Source organism: Chlorocebus sabaeus, chromosome 20 (genome assembly GCF_047675955.1).
Source record: "Chlorocebus sabaeus isolate Y175 chromosome 20, mChlSab1.0.hap1, whole genome shotgun sequence".
NCBI lineage: Eukaryota > Metazoa > Chordata > Mammalia > Primates > Cercopithecidae > Chlorocebus > Chlorocebus sabaeus.
In genome coordinates this window covers 122,081,322-122,106,179 of record NC_132923.1, presented here as the reverse complement: position 1 = coordinate 122,106,179, position 24,858 = coordinate 122,081,322, and the positions used below count along the sequence as shown (strand labels likewise).

Sequence of the window (24,858 nt, the reverse complement as noted above, 5' to 3'; positions counted from 1 at the left end):
GAAAGAGCCTCAGAAGCCCAGGGCACGGGTCACTCAGCCACAGGATGGGTATAGACTCAAAATTTTAAATAGGAAAAGAAGAAAAAAATTACTTAAAATGCTAGAGCTCTAAGTCTTCCCCATAGCTGCTGCCGAGGGTGTCTGCCAATGGCACTCTGAGGTCAGGGGCATGGGGGACCAGGATGGAGAATGCCACCTCCCTGGGGTTGGGAGACCAGGAGTGAGGGCTGCCCTCTCACTCCCCACGCAGGGTGGGCATAGGAGAATTTATGAGGCCTTTACCTCTAAGCCTCTGTGTTATTTTTATTGTTTTGTTTTGTTTTGAGACAGAGTCTTGCTCTGAGTGCACTGGCACGATCTTGGCTCACTGCAACCTCCACCTCCCAGGTTCAAGTGATTCTCGTGCCTCAGCCTCCCAAGTAGCTGGGATTGCAGGTGCACGCCACCATGCCTGGCTAATTTTTGTATCTTTAGGAGAGACAGGGTTTCATGTTGGCCAGGCTGGTCTTGAACTCCTGACCTCAAGTGATCCACCTCTGCGTTTTTAACCAGCTCCCTGGTAGCTGATGTCCCTGGTCTAAAGACCACTCTAGGAGCAAGTAGACTGGGCTCCTTCCTCTAAGTGCCAGCCCTACCGCAAGGCTGAAGGATGGACCACATGACCTTGAGGGCACCTTCTAGCCCTAGAATTCTGAATCCCACCAAGTGAGAGGCCCAGGTGGCGCCATTCATGATGCCATTTGAGCAGCAAGTGCCAGGGTGCTCTAAACTCTTCGGAGGTAGGCACCTTTCCTCGCTCTGAATGGATCCTAGACAGGCATGTGGACTCAAGCCTGTTCAGCCCCTTTTAGTTGCAAATGTCAACCTCAGGCTACGTGGAGGAGGGACTGTTTCAGGGCAAAAATGATAGAAAGTAGTACACAGCAAAAGCTTCTCAAAGCTTCTACCAGACACTGGTGAATGATACACTGGGCCTGTCTGGCCATCAACTCTGGCTCCAGGCTGCCTGTGTCACTCCAGCCCAGGGCTCGCCCCCACCAAAGTCTACCATCCTTCCATCCCGCCTTTCCATGCCACCTGTGCTATCAGAGGCCCCGGAAGCTTAGTAAGCATTAGGCATGAGTGTCCCTGGTCGTAGAATGAATATTCAGACACCGTAGGGTTTGGTAGAGCAGCCTAAAGGATGGACAGACTCACAGAGCCTCAAGTTCAGTGGCAACACCCATGTCCACATCGGCCTGTCTTTCCCCATCACAGGCCTTTGGATCCCATCAAGTCTGTCTCGGTGCTTGGCCTGTCTCTCTGTCTCTCTGTGTGTCTGTCTCTCACTCTGAGTCATGGCTGGCTTCAAGTTCCCCAGCCTGGCAGGCAGGGCCAGGAGCTGTTTCCCAGGCTTCGAGAGTAGCTTCCCACACCCGACACATCATCCTGCCTCTTGCCAGTTTGAGCAGTCCTTGCCAATGTTCTCCTGTAACCAAGCATAGGCATCCAAGAACAGGCAAGAGGACTGTTCACATAGGTTCTTCTACCCTGGGAGGTGGGGAATTCGGGGTTGAGGCCGAGCTCCCACACTAGCCTGCTGGAAATATCAGTGGACCCCTCTGAGCCTTCACTTCCATCTGAAATGTGCCCTTTGCCCCTTTATTCCTAGGGGAAGGCAAGAGACACTGAGGCTTCCCAAAGGAATATCCAAGTGAATAATGGTCTCCTCTTCACTGGATGTCAAAACAAGTAGAACAGGGAAGGGCTGAGCTGGGAGGAAAGGGAAAGGAAATGGTACTCCCCATAACCTGGACTTTTACCATCACTGATGACATTGGACGTCTCCATATACTACACCCTGGTAATACAAATGTGGAAAGACTTGGCTGATGACCTAGGCAATCACTTTGTGGCAGGGCAGATGGACAGGCCATGCACAGCAGTGCCAGCAGGAAGCAGTGTGCTGGGTGGACAGTGCACACAGCCAGAGGGACAGCCACTCAGGGCAGCTTGGGGGAAGACATATTTGGAAGGGCCTCCCTCTACAAAAGCAATAAATCTGGAATGAAACATCCTTTTTAATGCATTCCTGGTCTCACAGAAAATAAGGGAAATCCCCAAGACATCTACAGACAAAAACCGAAAGCTGTAAGCTAACACCAGAACAGCAGCAGTGAGTGATCACTAAAGGCAAAAGCTGAGGTTGTCCTAGAGGCAAATGCTGCTATCAGGACTGTTATCAGGGGGTTAAATTTTGGGATATGGCAAAGTGGAAGAACAGAGCCGGAGACTCTGTCATTCAACCAGAGTCTCTCAAAGAGGCGTGAAGTGGCCCCTGGACCCAGGTCTCATCCCCACTCCTCTTCTCTTCCCCACCCCAGTAGAAGTTAATGTAAATCCTCTCTGGAGAAAAGCATCTGCTATTTAGACCCTAAAGACTCCCGTGAATTAAGATCAAATATGTGTTCACCAGGAGTGAAAGTCAGCAAAAACAAACAGCAAATGTAGACTCTCTAAGGTCTTTTCAGATACAGTAATTATCAATACCAAATACCAAATACTAAATACTATGCATAAAATACTTAAGGAACTGTTAGATGAAATCACAGACACGAGTAAACAACAGGAAACTGTCTGACAAGACCAGGAAAACTTGAAAGAGAGAATAAATAAAACGTTTTAGAAATGAAAAAAAATATAGCTGATAACATTAAAAATAAATAAAAGGGCGGGTTAAACAGCAGACTAAATAGGTGAAGAGACAATTTTAAAAATGGAAAAACAAAAATCTAAGGGAATTACCAAGAATGCAATGCACAGAGATGAGATGAAAACTAAAGGAGAAATTACTGTATTGAATACAGTAGCCACTAGCTCACATGTTGTTCTTAGATTTATATTTGAATTAATTAAAATTAAATATAACTAAAACTCAGGTCTTCAATTGCACCAGCCACATTTTACCTCTGCCTTTTTTTTTTTTTTTTTTTTTTTTTTGGAGATGGAGTTTCTCTCTGTCACCCAGGCTAGTGTGCAATGGCATGATCTCAGCTCACTGCAACCTCCACCACCCAGGTACAAGTGATTCTCCTGCCTCAGCCTCCTGAGTAGCTGGGATTACAGGCACCTGCCACCACGCCCAGCTAATTTTTGTATTTTTAGTAGTGATGTGTTTTTGCCATATTGCCCAGGCTGGTCTCAAACTCCTAGGCTCAAGCAAGCCTCCCACCTCAGTCTCCCAAAGTGCTGGGATTATAGGCATGAGCCACCACGCACCACCCATTAGCCACATTTATTAGCTCATAACCACTTGTGGCTAATGGCTATCCTCTTGGTCAGTAAAGGTTATAGCAGATTTTCATCAACACAGAAAGCTCTGTTGGACAGCACTAGGTCACAAGATAGGAAAAAATAGAATTAGAAAGTCTAACTTATGTCTAACTGGAATGCCAGAAGAAGAGAACAAAGAGAATGGAAAAGAGGTAATACTGTACGAGATAACGATTCAGAATATTCAAAAAGAGGCGTCCAGAGATCCAGGAAGCACAACTATATCATTCAGAATAAATTTTAAATATCCACATCTAGCCACATTGTAATGAAACTTCAGAACATCAAGGACAAAGAGAAAAAAAAAAAAATATATATATATATATATATATATATATATTTTGAGATGGAGTCTCGCTCTGTCACCCAGGCTGGAGTGCAGTGGCCGGATCTCAGCTCACTGCAAGTTCCTCCTCCCGGGTTCACGCCATTCTCCTGCCTCAGCCTCCCGAGTAGCTGGGACTACAGGCGCCCGCCACCTCGCCCGGCTAGTTTTTTGTACTTTTTAGTAGAGACGGGGTTTCACTGTGTTAGCCGGGATGGTCTCGATCTCCTGACCTCGTGATCCACCCGTCTCAGCCTCCCAAAGTGCTGGGATTACAGGCTTCAGCCACCGCGCCCGGCCAAAAAATATTTTTTGAGACAGAGTTTCGCTCTTGTTGCCCAGGCTGGAGTGCAGTGGTGCAATCTCAGCTCACTGCAGCCTCTGCCTCCTGGGTTCAAGCAATTCTCCTGCCTCGGCCTCCCAAGTAGCAAGGATTACAGGCGCCACCCCCACCCCCGCCCCAACCACGCCTGGCTAATTTTTGTATTTTTCATAGAGACGGGGTTTCACCATGTTGGACAGGCTGGTCTCGAACTCCTGAAATCAGGTGATCCACCCGCCTCGGCCTCCCAAAGTGCTGGGATTACACACATGAGCTACCACACCCGGCTGACAAAGAGAAAATTTTAAAAGTAGCTAACAAAAGAACAATTAGGCTTGCAGTGGAATTCTCTTTAGCAGAAATAAAGATCCACGATTATGAAACAATGTCTTCAAAGCGCTAAAACAAAAGGCAAACTCTCAACCTAAAACTATGTACTCAGCAAAACCCTCTGAAGTACAAGGGTAAAATAGACTTTCTTCAGACAGACAAAAGTTGTAACAGCTAACTACCAAAACACTTTTAATTGAAAAATCTTTTAAATCATGTTCTTCAGGAATAAGAAACGTTATTCCAGAAGGAAGGTCTGAGGTACAAGAAGACATGATGAACAAAGAAATTGGTAAACATGGAAGTCAATTATTTTAAGCAAACGTGATCAGTATAAAATAGTCAGCATGACAATGTCTAAATTATGGGGTTTTAAAAGAGGACAGAATTAAAATCCTGGATGTGGTAGCATAGAAGTCAGGAGGAGTGATCAGAATTAATATATTTTAAATCATTCTTACTATTTAGGATGGCATTAGGATATTGAACAACCCTAGGTTTTATTAAGATAAATAGGTATAGTGACTTTTCAAGGGTAATCATTAAGGCCGTGGTTCTAGAACTTGAGAATGCCTCAGAATTATCTGGTGGGTTTTGAAGCAGACCACTGGGCTCCACCCCCAGAGTTTCTGTTCCAGGAGATCTGAGGTACAGTTCTAGAATTTTCATTTCTACCGAATTCCCAGATGTTGCTGATGCTACTAGTCCAGGGACCACACTTTGAGAACTACAACTACTACACTAAAATCAGAAACATAAAAAGCTTAACTTCCAAACCAACAGAGGGAGGGGGGGAATGGAATGACAAAACAAACCAAAGAAAAAATAATCTTCCATCCGGACCAGCTCTGTCCAATGGAAACTAATGCAAGCCACATGTGTAACTTTATACCTTCTATTAGCCACATTCGAAGTAAAAAGAAACAGGTGACATGACTTTTAATAATACATTTTATCTAAACTGGTATACCCAAAATATGATCAATATGTTATCAATTTTAAAATGATTATGAGATAGTTTACATTTTTTTTTTTTTTTTTTGTACTGTCTTCAAATTCTAGTATGTGTTTTGTACTTAAGGCGCTTTTTTTTTTTTTTTTTTTTTTTTTTTTTTTTTTTTTTTGACAGGGTCTTATTCTTTTGCCCAGGCTGAAGTGCAGTGGCGCAATCTCAGCTCACTGCAACCTCCACCTCCTGGGTTCCAGCAATTCTCCTGCCTCAGCCTTCTGAGTAGCTGGGACTACAGTCATGTGCCACCACGCCTGGCTAATTTTTTTTGTATTTTTAGTAGAGACAGGGCTTCACCATGTTGGCCAGGGTGGTCTTGAACTCCTGACCTCAAGTGATCCACCCACCTTGGTGTCCCAAATTGCTGGGATTACAGCCATGAGCCACCACACCCAGCCCTTAAGGCACTTCTCAATGTGAGCTAGCCACATTACATGTTCAGTAAGCACATGTGGCTTGTAGCTGCCGTACTGGACAGAGCAGTCTGGACAGTAAGTGACATGAGCCCGCAGAGGACAGAGGCCTCCACTCAGTCACCGAGTATCCACTGTACGTCAGACACAAGGCTGAACACTGCACACATCATTTCCTTTCATCCTCACACCATCCTGTGAGATTAAGCGTTCTTATCATCCCCATTTTATAGAGGGGAAAACCGAGGTTGAGAAAATGTGAAACACTTCCATAAGATCATTTGGTTGGTAAGCCACAGAGCTGGGATTCAAACCGAGGGCTCCCATATTGCCGTGCCAACCTCTGAACCTCTAGGCCAGGGGCTTCTCTATGTGATTTTTTTGCACTGGGCCGGATAGTAATGATTTTAGGCTTTGTGGGCCTATCTCAACGTCTCAACTCTGCCATTGTAGCATGAAAGCAGCTTTAAACAATAAATAAACAAATGGGCATGGCTGTGATCCAATAAAACCTTTATTTAGAAAAACAGGAGGGAGGGCTGCATTCGGCCCAGGGGCAGTAGTCTGCTGACCTCGATGCTGGGCCAACAGAATCGCCTCTGTAATGTCTCATTTAGGGGAGACCTCAGTGGTCACACTCAGTAGTACTAACATTCTGTGGGGTGGGTGTGCGCGTGCGTGCATATGTGTTGGGGTGGGTGGAAGGATACAGAGCCTCTCATTCCAAAGTCCACAGTCTGTCTAGTTTCTAGAAGGATCCAGAGTGACTGCCTTTAAGTGGTAGCTTCTCAGACTCCACTAGGGACTCAGCCAGCACCCCCGACTCGGCAGACCCTCTGCTGAGCAGCCTGGCCATCAACATGAGTTATTCCCGCTCTCAAGACTGAGAAGGAGGGAAATAAAAGCCAGGATTGATGGAATCCGGACATAAAATCTGGCTCCATAATGCCTGCATTTTGGAAACTGCCTTTAATTAATGGTTTATGACCCCAAGGCCCCCCTAGACTCCTCCTAAGCCCTTCTGTCACGTCGTCTCCTTGGCGCTCAGTCCTCAGGGGTGGGGGAAAAGGAGGCGGTGGTGAATAGGGGTGGTGAATAGCTGTCTTGCAGAAACCAAAATATGTGGTTTGCGCACATGAACCCAGCTTGGCCTCTGGCATTCCTAGGGCCTGGACTCCATAAATAATGCGAGCTGTAAAGCCAGCTCCCCTCACTGCCCTGAGGCCTGCTCACTACAGAAAATAACCCACACACACTCACAAAGACACACACGCACATGCACACACGCGCTCACACTTGCACCCCAGACGTTTGCCTTTTCTGTTTGTCCACGTATCTCATCCCCTCTCTGACCCTCGGCTCCCTCTCTCCCTCTCCTCCTTTCAGTTTGCCTTTGCATCTTTGTTGCATTTAGGCACCCTCTCTCTCCCCAAACCCTGTTCTTTGAATCTTCCCCTCTTCTGGGGGACTCAGGAGCAGGTGCCAACTTCTGCTCCCATCTCCTTTCTCTCCTTCCCAGGCCCCTTTAGCTGCCTTTCTTGGGAGATGTAGTCAAGGGCTGCAGACACCACCCACCCACCCACCTGGGCACAGAACAGACAGATCCACCCTCACCTCACTGAGAGCCCCACCCCTCCCATGTTGACCAGGTAGGAGTCCAGCAGGGACAGTGAATTTCTGCCCTGCCAGACTGGACAACCAGGAGAACTTCTTCCCTCTGAAGGCACCGAAGCTGTAGCCAGGAATGTAGTGGGAAGGAGGCGGCTGCAGTTGAACTCTAGGTGTGGCCAAACAGTGTCCAGGCCCCAGGAGGGAGGCCCCTTATTGCCAACAATAGCCAGCCTTGACTAAGTGCCTACTGTCAGCCTGAAAAAAAGAGACATCAGAAAAATTATCTCCTATATGATGAATGTATTTGGGAGTAAGCAAAATGGATTAGACTCTGGAAGCATAGCCGTGGCAAGCTATAGGTGCATCTGGAGAGGGGACAGCAAAGGGAAGCTTTTATTGGCAGAAAAAAAAAAAAAGAGAGAGAGAGAAGTTCACATAAGCTGCTTGGAAACAGACTTCATTGGCTCTGGAGGCTCAAAGCTAGAGTTGGCGTCAATTCATTGGTGGAGACGTCGTTACTGGGCAGTGTTCTTTGGAGAACATCTTATCTGAATTGCTGCAGTTCCAAAGAAGGAATTTCTTGGGGGCTATTTTAGAAAGTCCTTGAGACAATCCTTATCTCAGACATGCAAGCTTGAGTTCCCCTCCTTCATGCTTTCCCGGCTCTAATTCTTCTGGTTCTGACAAAAGTGATTTCATCCTGGTATCTGCAACTTTCACACTCCCATAGCTTCGCATTCAGAGTTTCTAACATTCATTTCAAGCTACGAGGCAGATATTCTCATTATTTCCATTTTATATATGGAGAGACGGAGGCTTCAAGAAATCTGCCTGAAGCTGAGGTCTGTTGAACTCCAAAGCCTGGTCCAAATGGACGACATGGGCCGTGTCTTGGAACTTTGGGTAACCAGATTTGGCCACACGTCACCTCTCCTCTTCCCAGCAGCACATAACAGAGGTGAGACTCAGCAAGTGGAATAAGATGGAGTGAAGCCAGCCATGCTGGAGGCCTCCTGGGGGCTCTCAGCTCTCTCCCATCCAGGAAGGATGCCCTGTTTCAGCGCCTGTTCCAATCCCTATAGAACTTGGAGTCCTGTGCATGATCTGAAAGACTTCCCTGCAAGCCACACCGGTCCTTGGGAGCCGGGCACCAGCACCGGGCGCCAGCCTGCACCCCTGACCTGACAGCCCTGTCACTGGCAGGAACCTGGGGCCCTGGTGGGGTTGCAGAGGCAGCTGCTGCCATTTCCGCATTCCTGGGCACCATGGCAACAGGAGGTCACTCAAACGGGCAACCCGCACAGAGCTCTCTGCAACCTCTGCCATTTCCTTGGGAAAAACAAAGGGCTTGGGGCCACTGAGAAGGGAAACATGATAATGTTGGCAGTGACCTCTCAACCTGTACTTGTCCCAGCACGGACAGCCCTGTCACACTCCCCCCTGCTGAGTCCTCACAGCAGCCCACAGAGGAGGCAGGCAGCAGAGAACAGTACCGCGTCAGCTTTACACAGGGGGAAACTGAGGCACAAGGAGTTTGGGAGATAGGTTTTGGTGGAGATGGGAATGATGGATGAGTGTGTGGTCACCAAGTGGATGCAACCCTTTTCAAAGAGTCCCTCAGGGAGTTTAAAATGGAGAGAGGGAAGGCGTTTTGGGGAGGGAGTTTGTAACTTGAAAAAGTGTGATTTCTAGGCTATCTTTTTTCTCCTCATCAAACATAATACAGTCTATGCAGAAAACTTGGGAGACAGAAAAGTATGCACACAGTCACAAATCCTCTCACACACTCACACATGCACATTCACACACACACTCGCACAATGACCTATCACTGCTTTCCAGAGACAGACTTTTCATGTTGATCCATCTAGTACTTTATATATTTTTATATACTAGATTTTATCCATCTAGTGTATTGTGTACACATACATGTATATATAATAATTATACACTTTACATCTACATATAATTTTTAAACCACAGTCAGAGTTACACTGTGCCTGCTGTGTTTTTGTTGTTGTTGTTGTTGTTGTTTTTTGCAATGGAGTCTTGCTCTGTCACCCAGACTGGAGTGTAGTGGCACGATTTTGTCTCACTGCAACCTCTGCCTCCCAGGTTCAAGCAATTCTCCTGCCTCAGCCTCCCAAGTTGCTCAGACTACAGGCGTGTGCCACCACACCCGGATAATTTTTTGTAGTTTTAGTAGAGATGGGGTTTCACCGTGTTAGCCAGGATGGTCTCGATCTCTTGACCTTGCAATCCACCTGCCTCCCAAAGTGCTGGGATTACAGGAGTGAGCCACTGTGCCCGGCTGTGTTTTCCTTTTTCATTTGGCAATAGGTAGTGGACATTTTACCCACAAAATTATTCTCCCGTGACAGGAGTTTTTATTCATTGCGCATATTCCAACATATGAATGCAGCGTCATTCCTTCAAACAAACTCTCATCAATAACCATTCATATTGCTTCCTAGTTTTTAATTTTTCCAAAGTTTTTATTATAAAACTATACATGTTTACTAGGGAACTTTGAAAATACAGAGACATACAACAAGAAGAAAATAACTATATTCTCCCCAGCACACAAAGGCAGTAACTATGAACATTTGTGTTTACCTATCGTTTTAATTTTGTGTCCTGTCTATTTGGATGGATAAGCATTTTTTTTACATCCTTGTAATGATTTATAATATTCAATTTCAGCAGGGTCATTTCTAATCAGAGGTTTTTTTTGTTCATTTTTGTAATTTTTTTTTTTTTTTTTTTTTTTTTTGAGACAGGGTTTCACTCTTGTTGCCCAGGCTAGAGTGCAATGGCACGATCTCGGCTCACCGCAACCTCTGCCTCCCGGGTTCAAGCGATTCTCCTGCCTCAGCCTCCCAAATAGCTGGGATTACAGGCACGTGCCACCACCCAGGCTAATTTTGTATTTTTAGTAGAGATGGGGTTTCTCCATGTTGGTCAGGCTGGTCTCGAACTCCCAACCTCAGGTGATCCACCCTCCTCAACCTCCCAAAGTGCTGGGATTACAGGCATGAGAGCCCCTGTACCCGGTCAATCAGAGGTATATTTAAATACTTGTCATTTCTCAAGGTATTGAGTTGGTCTGTTTGGATGTGTGTTTTTTGTTGTTGTTGTTGTTGTTGTTTTGTTGTTTTGTTTTGGGATGGGGTCTCAGTCTGTCACCCAGGCTGGAGTGCAGTGGTATGATCTTGGCTCACTGTAACCTCTGCCTTCCTGGCTGAAAAGATCCTCCTGCCTCAGCCTCCTGAGCAGCTGGGACCCCAGGCACACGCCACCACGCCCGGCTAATTTTTTTGTATTTTTGGTAGAGATGGGGTTTCACCATGTTGCCCAGGCTGATCTCAAACTCCTGAAACTCAAGCATTCTGCCCACCTCGTCCTCCCAAAGTGCTGGGATTACAGGCGTGAGCTACCGCGCCTGGCTTGTTTAGGTTTTTATTGAACCCTGTTTTAGAGAGATTCTTTTCCCCTCTCAGTTGAGTCTCTGTAACCTGAACTTTGCATATTTACCAGGCATTGATGCAACCAACCACATATAGAAGAGTGGGGTTAGAAAATGTTGGTGGATGAACTTTTTTTTTTTTGGTCTGTGAGGGCCATTCCAGAAACAGCTTTCAGTGTATGAAGGAATGGAGCTGGGTTCCATTTATCCTACAAAAATAAATCACCCAGTTGCCCAAAGACGACGGCCGCTGTGTTGTTTACAATAGTGAAAAATTGGAAACAACCTCCATGTCCATCAGTAGGAGGCAGGTGACATAAATTATGGAGCCTCCTTCTGATGAATCCTGCACCGTCCAAAGGTACTGCGGGTCTCTATGGAGATGGAACGATCTCTTCCACAGCGAAAGTGAACAGGCGTATCACAAATGCACACACCTCAAATGCACGCACCCCGGAAGCAAGCGGGTCTGTGTGTGTTTGTAAGTATGGCTTTTCTGTATCCCAAAGAGTATTTAACAGCTGCTGTCTCTAGGTGGTGTCGATCGAGAAAAAGGATGAGACAGGTCTCAGTCATTTTAGGACGTGTATTTGTCAAAGTTAAGGACGCGCACCCGGGAGACAGGTCTATGCCTTTCTCCCAAGATGATTTTGTGGGCTCCAAATTGAAAGGGGAAAGGATAGTGAGAAGTACACAGTTTCATGTGGGGGAAATAATCATTCGTGCCTTTGTCTGGCCCAGTGAATCTGCATTTTTACATAAGGTAACATAGACAGATGCGGAAAATGCAGGGAATTGGCGTTTTTACATAAGATAAAGATAAATGGGACAGGGGAATAATCAGATACGCATTTGTGCCAGGTGAGCAGAGGGGTGAATGTTGTGTAAAGATAAGCTATCCATTTATATTGCCATGGTGAATTTTAACAGAAATACTTCAGGGTAAATATCTCGATGCTCACTAGGAATTTCCTTGTGGGCAAAATCTGAGGGAGGTGTGCAGCTGTTCATCTTGTAGCCATCTTATTTAGGAACCAAAACGGGGAGGCAGGTTTGTGTGACCCAGTTCCCAGCTTGACTTTTCCTTGTGGCTTGATGAGTTTGGGGTCCCAAGATCTGTTTTCCTTTCACAGTCACATGGGGTGATCGTCATTTTCTGTTTTATTTTTTTTCTGGGATAAGCTTTTCTGCTTTTCTTTTCATAGATTACTCTTGTAATGGGGACAAGGGCAGAAAAACAAAAACACTAAAAGCCACTTTGATTTTGAAGAGAAGAAATGCATGGCGGGAGGACGTCCCCACCATCCTCTGCCTCCCGGGGGTGCGGCCTGCCCAGCCCCTGTCCCCCGGCAACCTCGTCCCCCAACATGGCCTGCACTTGTGTGTTGCAGACTCGGACAGCCAGTGCAGCCCCACGCGGCAGAGCCTCAGCCTGTCGGAAGGCGAGGAGCAGATGGACCGGCTGCAGCAGGTGGAGCTGGTGAGGACCACCCCTATGTCCCACTGGAAGGCGGGCACCGTCCAGGCCTGGCTGGAGGTGGTGATGGCCATGCCTATGTACGTCAAGGCCTGCGCGGAGAACGTGAAGAGCGGGAAGGTAGGCAACTCCGGGCCCCCTGTGAGACGCCCCCCACGCCCTCTGTGAACTTTATGCACCCGGAAGTTGGCCTGCCCCCCACTCCTACCCTGGAGTCAGGGGAAGGTGCAGTCTAGGAGCTAGCCAACACAGTCAGTCTCCGAAGTCCCTCCTCAATCATTGTGCCTTCCTGGCAAGGCAGAGAGCCTTTCTGAGCCTCAGCTGCCTCATCCTGAAAAAGGACCCAAGCTTCCTTTACCTGCCAAAGGGAAAGGGCTCTTTCTGCCTAAACAGGGATTCCACCCCGCATCAGAGTTGCAGAGGTTTCCATGTGCGCTGGCCCCACTGTATGAAAGGTGGGCAGGAGATGGCGAAGGAACCCCATGCCAACAGACCCCCTCTAGGGCAGGAACCCTGCTGGCAGCTGTCCCAGCCCCCATATGACACTCCCTCCCCGGGGGGCAGGTGCTGCTGAGCCTGAGTGACGAGGATCTGCAGCTGGGCCTGGGTGTATGCAGCTCTCTGCACCGGCGCAAGCTGCGCCTGGCCATCGAGGACTACCGTGACGCCGAGGCAGGCCGCAGGTGAGCCCACCACGAGGGGCCCCAAGGGAGGAGAGAGAAAAGTCATCCTGAGGCCTTTGGTCACACAAAGGTTGGGTGAGCGGGGCACTATGGGCTGGGCCGGTGGTGGGGAACATCAGGGTGTGACTAAGATGGTCTAGGGATGCCCCGATGAGGGGGCTTGGGCACACCCCAGCCCTGCTCTAGACCAGCCCCCTCCGTAGAGAGACAGACGCATGGGGAAGATGAGAGGCCCCAAAGGTCCTAGTACACCCGCAACCAATGCGGGAGCCTCACAAGCCCCCCAGCACTCCTCTGCCTCCCAGGACCAGCCCAAGCGGCTCTGCACACCGGGCCGCAATGGTGTCTGCTCCTGGCTCTTACCATCCAGGGTGAGGAAAGACGGTGCAAGGCAGAGCCGAGGCAGGCAGAGATCAACTAGACATGAGCGGGCTTAGTGAAATCTCTCCCACAGAGGAGCGGGCTGGGCGGAGGGGGCTTCTCTTAGCAAGCATACCTGGGAGTGGCCACAGGGCCTTCCCATCAGGTGTACCCCTGCAGGCCACCAACCCCCACCTCTCATACCCACTCCTGCTCTGCGTCCCGCCTGCCTGCCTCTCTCCCGACACTCTGTGAGCAAAATTTGTAGAGCAGGGGCAGCTACAGGGTAAAGGGAAGGAACCCCCACCCCCACACCGCCCCACCCCGTTCTGAGAATGTGGAGAGGGGAGGAACTTGCTTTGTAAATCTGACACTTCTGTTTTGCATAATTACGTCCTTCACTGGTTTCTCCATCATTTTTGTGTAGTTAATTAATCAAACCTGGTGGTGTGTGCTATAATTTGCAGAAGCAGCTTAGGGGATTTTTTTTTAGAAACAGGGTTTGGAGTGGAAAATCGGCTGGTTTGAAAGCAGGAAAACCAAATCCGTATGTGTGCAGGAGAGGGGCCCTTGGCATGACTCTAGGGTCGCAGGAAGTACTGAGGTGAGACTGCATCAGAAAGTTAGGGAGCAACTCAGAGCAAGACGGTGCCAGGCTTCATTGGCACCATCAGGACGCTGGCTCGTCTGAGACAGGGCTGGGCTGAGGGATGAGGAGGGGGGCCATGAGGGCAACCCCTGCTGGGCTGTGCCTCCTGAGGGTCCCAAAAGCACCTTACACTCAGCGCCCACCTCCTAACCAGTTCCATGCCGAATCCCCTAAAGCCATCCCCGAATCCCCTCATCATCTTTGGTCACCCAAGTTGGAAATCCCTTCTGCCCCCTTGCCCCACAACCAGCAGCATCCATAAACACTGCCTGTGTTCATTGAACAGGGTGGGGATGACTGCTTCACCTCTCGAAAGCTTGAGGAGTCTGGGCTACTGCCTGGGTTCCCCCTAAATGGGGCTGTCTTAGTCTGCTTGGGCTGCCACAACAAAATGCCACCACCTGGGTTGCTTAGACAACAACTTACGTCTCACAGTTGTGGATGCTGGAAGTCCAAGATCGGGATGCCAGCGTGGTTGGGACCTGGGGAGGGCTCTCTTCCTGGCTTGCAGAAGGCAACCTTCTTGCTGTGTCCTCACATGGGGAAGAAGGAAGGGGGATGGGGAGAGAGTGATGCCTCTGATCTCTTCCTGTAAGGACGATAATCCCATCAAGAAGAGTACCCCTATGACCTCATCTAATCACCTCCCAAAGGCCCCAGACCCAAATACCATTACATTGAAGGTTAGGATTTCAGCATATGAATTGGGGAGGGGGAGGGCAGAGGGAAACATTTAATCCCTAACAGTGGCACCCTGTTAACCTCCAGGAACCAGGACTCTGTGGTCCCAGGGATCATGGAGCCCAGCCGTTAGACACCCGTAGGGCTTCCTGGAGGAGGCAGAGGCCTTATTTCAAGTTTTCTATTCCCAGTGGGAATCTGGCCTGTCTCCAGTTTGCCACATGACCTTGCCCTCTCTGGGACTGTTTTCCCACCTGAGAATGAACAGAGTTAAATTAGGACAGTGGTTTTTAAACTTTTGAGGATCATGGCCACTTTAAGAATCTAATAAGAGCTTTTGACACTTTCTCTAGAAGAAATACACAAAACTTCACAACTTTTCACTGCATTGGGTTGGTGGGTGGGACTCTGGCCCACCCACTTTCAGGGGTCCGTGGACTTGGGGGTAAGAACTCTAAATGAGTTCATCTTTGAGACCATTTTCAGGCATGACACCTTGTGTGACCATGGGCATGATGTTTTCCTCTCTGGGACTGGTCACCTTATCTACAAAATATCAATGACAAAACCCACCAACCCCCTGCCAACCCATCATCCCCTTATGGATACCATGTTTTTTACCCTCACAACATCAATGCAGGATAGACATGCTTACTCCCATTTTAAAGACGGAGAAGGCCGGGTACGATGGCTCACGCCTGTAATCCCAACACTTTGGGAGGCTGAGGCAGGTGGATCATCTGACATCAGGAGCTCGAGACCAGCCTAACCAACATGGTGAAACCCCGTCTCTACTAAAAATACAAAAATTAGCAGGCATGGTCGTGGGCGCCTGTATTCCCAGCTACTCAGGAGGCTGAGGCAGGAGAGTTGCTTGAACCCAGGAGGCAGAGGTTGCAGTGAGCCGGGACTGCATCATTGCACTCCAGCCTGGGTGACAAGAGCGAAACTCCGTCTCAAAAATAAAGTTGGCGAAAATTAGATGTAGAGAAATCATGAGCATAAAGTCACACTACAAAAAACCTGACTTCAAAGTCAGTTGTCTTTCCAGTATCCCGTGCTGCCTTTGTGTTAAAAACAAGAACAGTGACAGCTTTTATTACTACTGTTTATGGAACACTAGGTGTGTCCCAGACCCTGTGTTAAGGGCTTCACATTCTCCTCTCTTTTAGTCCCTACAACTCCATGAGGCAAGCACGATTCTCCCCACTTTACAGAGGAGAAAACGGAGACCCAGAGGTTTAAGGTCCCAGAGCTAAAAAGTAATAGAACCAGAACAGCCTCCTGTTTTCCGTGCTGTGCTGTGACCCAGACAATATCTAAATTTTGTGCCTGTTTTCAGATTTCAGAGTCTAATCTGGCTCCAGTCCAGGGACAGGGCAGTGACAAATTTTATAAAATGTCTGAATTCCTTTTAAAATCTTGCTGTTTTATTCAACTTGGGCTCTTACAATAAATAGCTCAAACCAACAGCTGGGAACATATCACCAAGCTGAGGCCCCATGGGGACACCGTTAATGAAAAGAGAACATTTCTGAAGGGCAGGAGCACATTAATTGTGGGCACGCAGATGGAGATTGCTGATTATGGATGGGCCTCTCTTGAGTAGGTTAAGTGGGGTGTCCCCTCCCCAGCTCTCCACCGCAACTCTTGTTGCACCGTTGATTTGCTGACCAAACTCTTGCCTCAGAAAGGAGAGGAGGCCATTCTAGTCTCCATCAAACCTGGCCCAGTGGCATCTGACTCAGAGGGCTGTGGGCTCCAACTCCTGCCCGAGAGAAGGGTCCTTCTGTACAAGGCTGAGGCTGGCCCTTGAGGGACTGGGAGGGGGACAGCCCCAGGACCTTTTCATCCTAGAAGGGAGGTAGTCTTGGACCAGAAGGTTCCAGTTCAGGAGCTCCAGCTGGGCGGCCTCCAGGTGGACTGGGGCAGATGACCTGCTCACCCAGCCCTGCTCTGTCATCCACACATTCAACTATGAGACAAACACTGGTGAGTGTGAACTCTGAGCCTGAAGGGACCCTGGACATTCACAGATAAGCCAACCCCGAGTCCTGCCCGCCAGGAGCTGACCATCCAGTGAGGCAGCTGGCCAGATGTGTAACCATTAACTACAATGTGACTGGTCCAGGGATGGGGACTCCCAGGGGCTTTCAGCACAGAGAAGGGCTCCTGACCCAGCATGACGTCTTGGGAGGCTTCCAGGAGCCCAGACGTGTCTGCAGAGTCCATAGGAGTTCACCGGGGAAATAGGGTGGGGTAGAGAACAGGCCCAGAGACAAGGGGAGTCCGGCAGACCCAAGTGGTTCTGGGAGGCTGATGGGCAGAGGGAAGGAGAGTGAAACCAAGCTGCAAGCCCATCCTCCGCTTAGCCATTCTTCCAGCAAGCATTCAATCAGTGTCTAGTGTGCGCGTAGCACTGTGCTGTTGGGCAATGAACACAGTTTCTGTCCTGACAGAGCTTATCTGCTAAGGTGGGAAAGACAGAAAATAAACTAGTGGCCAAACCAGTTAATTGCTAAGATTCAATGTGTGATTAGAGCTTTGAAGGAAAGCACTAGGGACAGTGAGCAGACTTGGGGGCAACCTAAGACAGCAAATTCAGAGAAAAGGGAGATTGGACGCCCAAGGGATGAGGAGGGGTGAGCCCTGGGCAGGGCTGGAAGGAGCCGGACCAGGGAGGGGAATGCGGGGTGAAGAGCTCAGTGCCTCCAGGAAATGGCCCCCAGGAGCCCAAGCCCCATGTGCATTGGGGGAGGGGAAGTCAGCCAGGGCTGTTTGCGGGTGACCCTTGTGGGCCACTCAAAGGACTTGCGATTTTATTCCTGCAAAGAGAAGCCACAGAGTGTTAAGCAGGGCACTGCAGGATCAGGCTGACATTTTTAAAGGACCCCCTGGCGGTCCTGGTGGGGTGTGGAATAGAAGGAAAGCAAAGGCGGGAAATGGGGGATGGCCGGGGACAGTGGCAGAAACCCACACCAGAGATGGCTGAAGCCTACAGCTGGAAAATGAGAGAAGGGGACGGAGGATGCACTGACCAGAGTGACCGATAGACAAGGACGGGCTATCAGTTTGGGAGCTGGGTGACAGAGAAGGGCCTCTGGGTGACGGTGACACTGACAGTGAAGGGGAACAACTGTGCCATTAAGTATGACATGTCTGTGACAGCCAGGCAGCGTTAAGAGGGCAGCTAGAGGCTAAGAGAGGAAAGAGGAGCTCAGAAAAGATCCCAGAGCTTAGATGCTCAGAAGAGAGTGGAGAATTTGGGAGTCCTCCCTCAAGGGTGCCTTCCAGAGCCTTAGAGATGGGTAATACAGAGACAGGAGTGCCTGGAGAAAGAGGGGAGGGGGTTAGGAGGGAAGAGGAGCCCACTGTATGGCAGCATGCACTCCAGCAGGGTGATCACAGGAGGCTCAATGCATATCCAGGCATGAAGGCCGGAAGGACAGAGAGGACCCACCCAAGACCCTCAGCAGGAGGGTGGCATGACCAGCTGTCTCTGGCTGCTGCCCCAGGAGCAGGATGGAGTGGCTTTGCAAGCCCACCACTGTCCCTTTCACATACACCACTGTCCCTTCGTGGCCCCCTGCACCTCCCACTTAGACCAACGCTCTCCCACTTGTCAGACCTGGGGCATTTTGCAAAGTCCCTTGCAGGTGGGATGTGGTGACCCTCCTTCCTTCTGCAAGGCTGCCACTGTGTGGCGAGCAGCGGAATGACAGCCAGGCACAGCCACACTTTCACCCGCTTGAAAATTCAAGCACTTGTGCTCCTGCTGTATACGTGGTACAGTGGTCTTCCTTCCTTCCTTCCTTCCTTCCTTCCTTCCTTCCTTCCTTCCTTCCTTCCTTCCTTCCTTCCTCCCTCCCTCCCTCCCTCCCTCTCTCCCTTCCTTCCTTCCTCCCTCCCTCCCTCCCTCCCTCTCTCCCTTCCTTCCTTCCTTCCTTTCTTTTCCTTCCTTCCTTCCTTTCTTTTCCTTTCTTCCTTCCTTCCTTTCTTTTCCTTCCTTCCTTCCTTCCTCCCTCCCTCCCTCCCTCCCTCTCTCCCTTCCTTCCTTTTCCTTCCTTCCTTCCTTTTCTTTTCCTTCCTTCCTTTCTTCCTTCCTTCCTTCCTTCCTCCCTCCCTCCCTCCCTCCCTCCCTCCCTCCCTCCCTCCTTTCTTTCTTTCTTTCTTTCTTTCTTTCTTTCTTTCTTTCTTTCTTTCTTTCTTTCTTTCTTTCTTTCTTTCTCTCTCTCTCTCTCTTTCTCTTTCTTTCCTTCTCTCTCTCTCTCTTTCTTTCTTTCTTTCTTTCTTTCTTTCTTTCTTTCTTTCTTTCTTTCTTTCTTTCTTTCTTTCAGAGAGTCTCACTCTGTGGCCCAGGCTGGAGTGCAGTGGTGGGATCTCAGCTCACTGCAACCTCCACCTCCCAGGTTCATGCCATTCTCCTGCCTCAGCCTCCTGAGTAGCTGGGACGACAGGCGGCCGCTACCATGCCTGGCTAATTTTTTGTATTTTTTTAGTAGAGACGGGGTTTCACCGTGTTAGCCAGGATGGTCTCGATCTCCTGACCTCGTGATCTGCCCACATCGGCCTCCCAAAGTGCTGGCATTACAGGCATGAGCCACTGCGCCTGGCCGGTACAGGGGTCATTTCTATTTGGGGCACAAGGAAATCTGAGACCTGGCAGTGCAGTGGTAAGAGAGAGGGTTTGTAATCAGTCAAACGTGGACTTTAATTCTGACTCCAAGATGGGCCACTGTGTGGCTCTAGGTAAAGTCGGAACATCCCATCTGTAGAGCGAGGACGGCAGCTTTGCCTTCTTCACGCATGATTAGGACCTGCCTGGCCCACCTGAGTGGACATCCAACATCCCCGAAACAGGAAAACAGACCACAGAGCACTGGGGAGGGATGCGCCGATCAGGTGGGCCAAGCCCAGGCTTTGTGGGTCTTGAGGATGCTGTGGAGGCCCCCAGGGAAATGAGGGGGGCTTAGGTGGAGGAGCGGGGTCCCCAGAGGTGCTGCCTCCCGCCACACATGGCCCTTCTGCTCCCCGCCCCTGCGCCTTCTCACCCTCGCTGCGTCTGTGTGTGGGATTCTCTCCTCCTGTTTCCTTCGGTTTGTTTCTCTGTTGATCCCCTTCTGTTCTTGAGTCTCGGTCTCTCTCTCTCTCTCTACCCTCTTCTTCTTGGTTCTTCTCTATCTCCCTCTGCTCCTTTCTCTCAATGTCTCTCTCTCTTCTTCTCTGTCTCTTTCTCTCTTTATTCTCTCTTTCTGTGTCTCTTTCTCTCTCTCCGTCTCCCTCCTCCATCCACCTCTCTCCCCATCTCTGCTCTTTCTGTCTCTTTTTTTTATCCTTTTTCCCTCTTGATCTCTCGGCTCCATCCCTGTCCATGTCTGTCTCTGTGGATCTCTTGGTACTCCCCCCACCCCATTGCTTTTCCTCTCTCTGCATCTCCACCCATCTCTGCCAGTCCCTTTGTTTCTGCTGCCTTTCCCCACCCATCCACTCTGGCTGTGTCTCCTCCTCAGCCTGTCCAAAGCTGCCGAGCTGGACCATCACTGGGTGGCCAAGGCCTGGCTGAATGACATCGGCCTGTCCCAGTACTCCCAGGCCTTCCAGAACCACCTGGTTGATGGGCGGATGCTGAATTCCCTGATGAAGCGAGACCTGGAGAAGCACCTGAACGTGTCCAAGAAGTTCCACCAGGTCAGCATCCTTCTGGGGATCGAGCTGCTGTACCAAGTGAACTTCAGCAGGGAGGTGAGGACCGGGGCGCGGGGCGGGGGTGCCTTCCACTGCCCGCCCCTCTCCCCTTGGCATCTACTGTCTGTTCATCTGTCCACCCACCACCCATCTATGCATCTGTCCACCCACCACCCATCTATCCATCTGTTCACCCATCCACCCATCATCCAGCCATCCAGGGTCTATTGATCATCTGTCCATCCATCTACCTATCCATCCATCATCCAGCCATCCAGGGTCTATTGATCATCTGTCCATCCATCTACCTATCCATCCATCATCCAGCCAGCCAGCCAGCCATCTTCTCTTCCTCCTTCTTTCCAACAACCCCCTATTGGGTGCGGGCCAGGCACTGTGCTCAGTGCAGGGGAAATGGGAGCCCTCATCCTTGGAGAGCTAACAGCTTACCAGAGAGAACCACAAGGAAGCTGGTGGTGCCAATATTGTGGGAGATTGTCCCCATGAGGGAAGCCCAGGGCTTTATGAATACCCAGGAAAAATACACATACTATGTATACCCACAAAAATTAAAATAAAAAAATTTTTAAGTGTTTGCTTTTTAAAAAAAGAAAGAGGAAAGAAAAAAGAAAACCCAGAGAAGCAGCCTCCAGTAGGCTCAGGGACGGCTCCCCAGAGATAGCAATGACTAAATCGAGAGCCAAAGGAGGAACCCCAGGGATCAGTAGAAGACATGAGGGGAAAAGCAGCTCAGCAGAGGGAACAGCGTGGTGAAGGCCCGAAGGACTGATCCGTGGCAGCAGACTTGCTGAGAGTCCCGTTGGGTGAGGTGCTGGCTTTCAGGTGGGAGGTGGTGCGGGTTGCTGCAGAGGTCACCAGGGGCCTGAGCTGCTGGGTACCGTGGGGCTCGTAGTCCAGGCAGCTGACTTTTCTTAGAGTGATGTCAGAGCCCAACAATACAAGGGCAGAAGAGGGACAGAAGAGGGGACCCTCCGGCCCTTTGTCCCCCTTCTCAAACACCAACTGAAAAGCATTTGCTGTGTACCTACTGTGTACACTGGGGTCAGTCCCTGTGGGACCCAGGGAAGCCTGTGATATGGCGGCAGCGTGGTGAGAGAGGACTTAGAATCAGCCAAACATGGGTTTTCATTCAGACCCCAAGACGTGCCACTGTGTGGCTCTGGGCAAAGTCAGAGTTTCCTGTTTTTGGAGCGAGGACAGCAGCAGTGCCTTCCCCATGCCACACTGAGGACAGGGAGTGACAAGGACACGGGCCCTGGCCTCGGTCCCCAGTCTGCCAAGGAGGCATACGTGGGACATCATAGCAGTTACATGTAAAAAGAAGTGCAGGGGCCGGGCCTGGTGGCTCACACCTGTGATCCCAGCACTTTGGGAAGCCAGGGTGGGTAGATCATAAACAAGGTCAGGAGTTCGAGATCAGCCTGGCCAACTTGGTGAAACCCCATCTCTACTAAAAATACAAAAAGAAAGTAGCCTGGCATGGTGGTTGGTGCCTGTAATCCTAGCTACTCGGGAGGCTAAGGCAGGAGAATTGCTTGAACTTGGGAGGCGGGGGTTGCAGTGAGCAGAGATCGCACCACTGCACTTCAACCTGGGTGACAGAGCAAGACTCTGTCTTGGGGGAAAAAACAGGTGCGGGGAGCCCCCATTCGACACATGGCCTCTGCGTGAACCCTTGTCCCTCCAAGTGATCCACTGTCTCCCCACAAGGCCCTCCAGGAGCGCCGGGCCCGCTGCGAGACGCAGAACATTGACCCCGTGGTGTGGACCAACCAGCGGGTGCTCAAGTGGGTTCGAGACATCGACCTGAAGGTGAGGGTGATGGCGGAGGTCAAGATGGCTCTCAAGTACATGCAAATCCCGTGCAAATATATGTGTAAATCTATATGCAAATCTGCACACAAATCAATACACAGATCTCATACAAATCAATGGGCAAATCCCACACAAATTAATTTCCCCTTTGTGTGGGCTGGAGCATCTTAACCCAGGCCCAGCAAGAATTACCTGCCTCCTGTCACTCAGGAGGAGGGAACTGCTGACCTCCCAAATAGAAGCCCCATGTCATGATGTTTTTCTCACACGGGGTAGGGAGGCTGTGCCAGCCCCACTCTCCTAAGCAACTGTGGGGTTGAGATTCATTTAACAAATATTGATGACTTCCTGCTAGGGTCAGGGGCCATCTCAGTAACAGGAGGTCCCTGCCCTTGTGGTTCTAAAAAACTGGGGAGGGGTTCATCTTCACCAGCAAATTAACTGGTTCCCAGGGGGTCAAGCCCTTGCTGTTGGGGACAGAGCCCCACTTGGAACTACAGCCCCCTCAGGTCAGCAGCATGGCCACTGCAGGCTAACAAGCCCCCTGCCTTTGCCCACAGGAGTACGCAGACAACCTGACCAACAGCGGCGTCCATGGGGCTGTGCTGGTGCTGGAGCCGACATTCAATGCTGAGGCCATGGCCACTGCCCTGGGTATCCCCAGTGGGAAACACATCCTCCGGAGACACCTGGCAGAGGAGATGAGCGCCGTCTTCCACCCAGCCAAGTGAGCACGGGCGGGGCTCTGGCTGCTGGCTACAGTACAGCTCAGGGCTTTGGAGGCAGATGGTCCAGCTCTCCATCCTGGCCCATCACTTACGGCCTCTCATTTGTTCTTTGCACCATGGTGGTCTCCTTTTACAGATCAGGAAACCAAGGCTCAGAGAAGCAAAGTGCTTTTGCCCAAAGGTCATAGACTAGAACGAGGTAGAGGAGCAGTCAGATGTTGAATTAAGTGTATATTAAATCCAAACACATCCAGGTGTTTAGAGAAGAGACAGCAAGCAGTGCACATGTAAGGAAAGGCCACATGTAGGTGGAGTGTAGCTAGGAGGACTTGCACTGGCCTAATAGGTTGAGTTGGTTGGTCCAGGTGGGGCAACTGTGGGGACAAAGGTTTGGAGTTAGGAATGAGCATATTAATGATGCTTATGGACCAGGTGAGCAGACCACATCAGCCCACCTGTCCTAGTATCCTCATCTGAAAAGTGACCAGAGAATGAACACCTGGACTTAAACCAGTCCCCATCCCAGTGGATTCTCTTCTTAAAATGATGCACTTAGGATTAGATGATCATTTATTGAACACTTGCTGTATGAACTATCTAATTTCATCCTTCTGGCAACGTCAAGAGATCAGTAGCACTATCCCTCCTTTACAGATGGAGAAACTTCTTCAAAGGTACCAAACTATGTGCTCAAGATACACAGCTAGTAAGTGGCAAATCCTAGATTTGACCTTTGTTCTATCAATATGGTGTATTATATTGATTGAATTTCTTATGTCAAACCAACCTTGCATTCCTCAGATAAATTTCACTTGGCCACGGTGTATAATCCTTTTCATATATTGCTGGATTAACTTTGTTAGTATTTTGTTGAAAAAAATTGCATCTATCTTTACAAGGGATATTGGTCTATGGTTTTCCCTCTGTGTGACGTTTTTGTCTGATTTTGTTATTAGGGTAATAAAGGCCTCATAGCATGAATTGGGAAGTATTCTCTCCTCTTCTAGTTTTTGGAAAAGCTTGGAAGGTTTGGTGTTCGTTATTCTTTAGACATTTGGTAGAATTCACCAGTGAAGGCCATCTGGTCTTAGGCTTTTCTTTCTGGGAAGCTTTTTGACTTCTAATTCAATCTCTTCACTTGTTAGAGGTCTATTCAGATTTTCTATTTCTTCTTGAGGCAGTTTCAGTAGCTTATATCTTTCTAGGATTTTGTCCATTTCATCTAGGTTAGCTTATTTGGTGGCATGTAGTTGATCATATACTTTTTATCTTATAATGCCTCTTATATGTAAAGTTGGTAGTCATATTCTCTCATTCACTCACTCCTGGTTTTAGTGATCTGAGTTGGAATTTTGTTCTTTTTTTTTTTTTTTTTAATCAGCCTATCTAAAGGTTTGTTGATTTTGTTGACAGAGCCCAGATTTGACCGTGGGACTCTCTAACTCAGGCCTGAGTGCTAAACCCCCAAACCACATGGAGCCTTAGGGAGCAGCTGGGCCACTCCCCATGTTATGCAGGTGGGGAAACTGAGGCTTAAGGAAAAATTGTGCATGTATGGCAGGGTCCAGGTGTCCTGGGCTGCTCTTCCCTACTGGCAGGCTGATACCCAAGCTGTTCTCAAAGTGAGGCCCACAGACCCCTGCAGCAGAATCACTGAAGCTATTGTAAAATGCAGATTCCCTGGTCCTGCCTCAGACTTGCAGGACCAGTATCTGCTGACAGAACACAGGGATCTACATTTTTAGCATTTTGGGGTGGTTCTTACGGAGACAATGTTTGATAAGAATTCTATTTTAGGCCAGGCATGGTGGCTCATGCCTGCAATCTCAGCACTTTGGAAGGCCGAGGAAGGAGGATGACTTGAGCCCAGGAGTTCAAGATCAGCCTGGGCAACATAGCGAGACCTTGTCTCTACTAAAAATTTAAAACATTACCTGGAGGTTGTGGAATGCACCATATAATCCCAGCTAC

At 49.4% G+C, this 24,858-nt stretch overlaps 1 protein-coding gene across 1 annotated transcript in view; it reads left to right on the top strand.

The window, feature by feature from the left end:
- KAZN (kazrin, periplakin interacting protein) overlaps positions 1–24,858 on the top strand; it is a 515,581-nt gene that overhangs the window by 478,444 nt on the left and 12,279 nt on the right. The window contains exons 9-13 of the mRNA XM_007980471.3: positions 12,180–12,385; positions 12,830–12,948; positions 20,149–20,380; positions 22,055–22,156; positions 22,720–22,886. Of these exons, the coding sequence (XP_007978662.3) occupies positions 12,180–12,385; positions 12,830–12,948; positions 20,149–20,380; positions 22,055–22,156; positions 22,720–22,886 (826 nt within the window). The remainder of the gene's footprint in view (positions 1–12,179; positions 12,386–12,829; positions 12,949–20,148; positions 20,381–22,054; positions 22,157–22,719; positions 22,887–24,858) is intronic.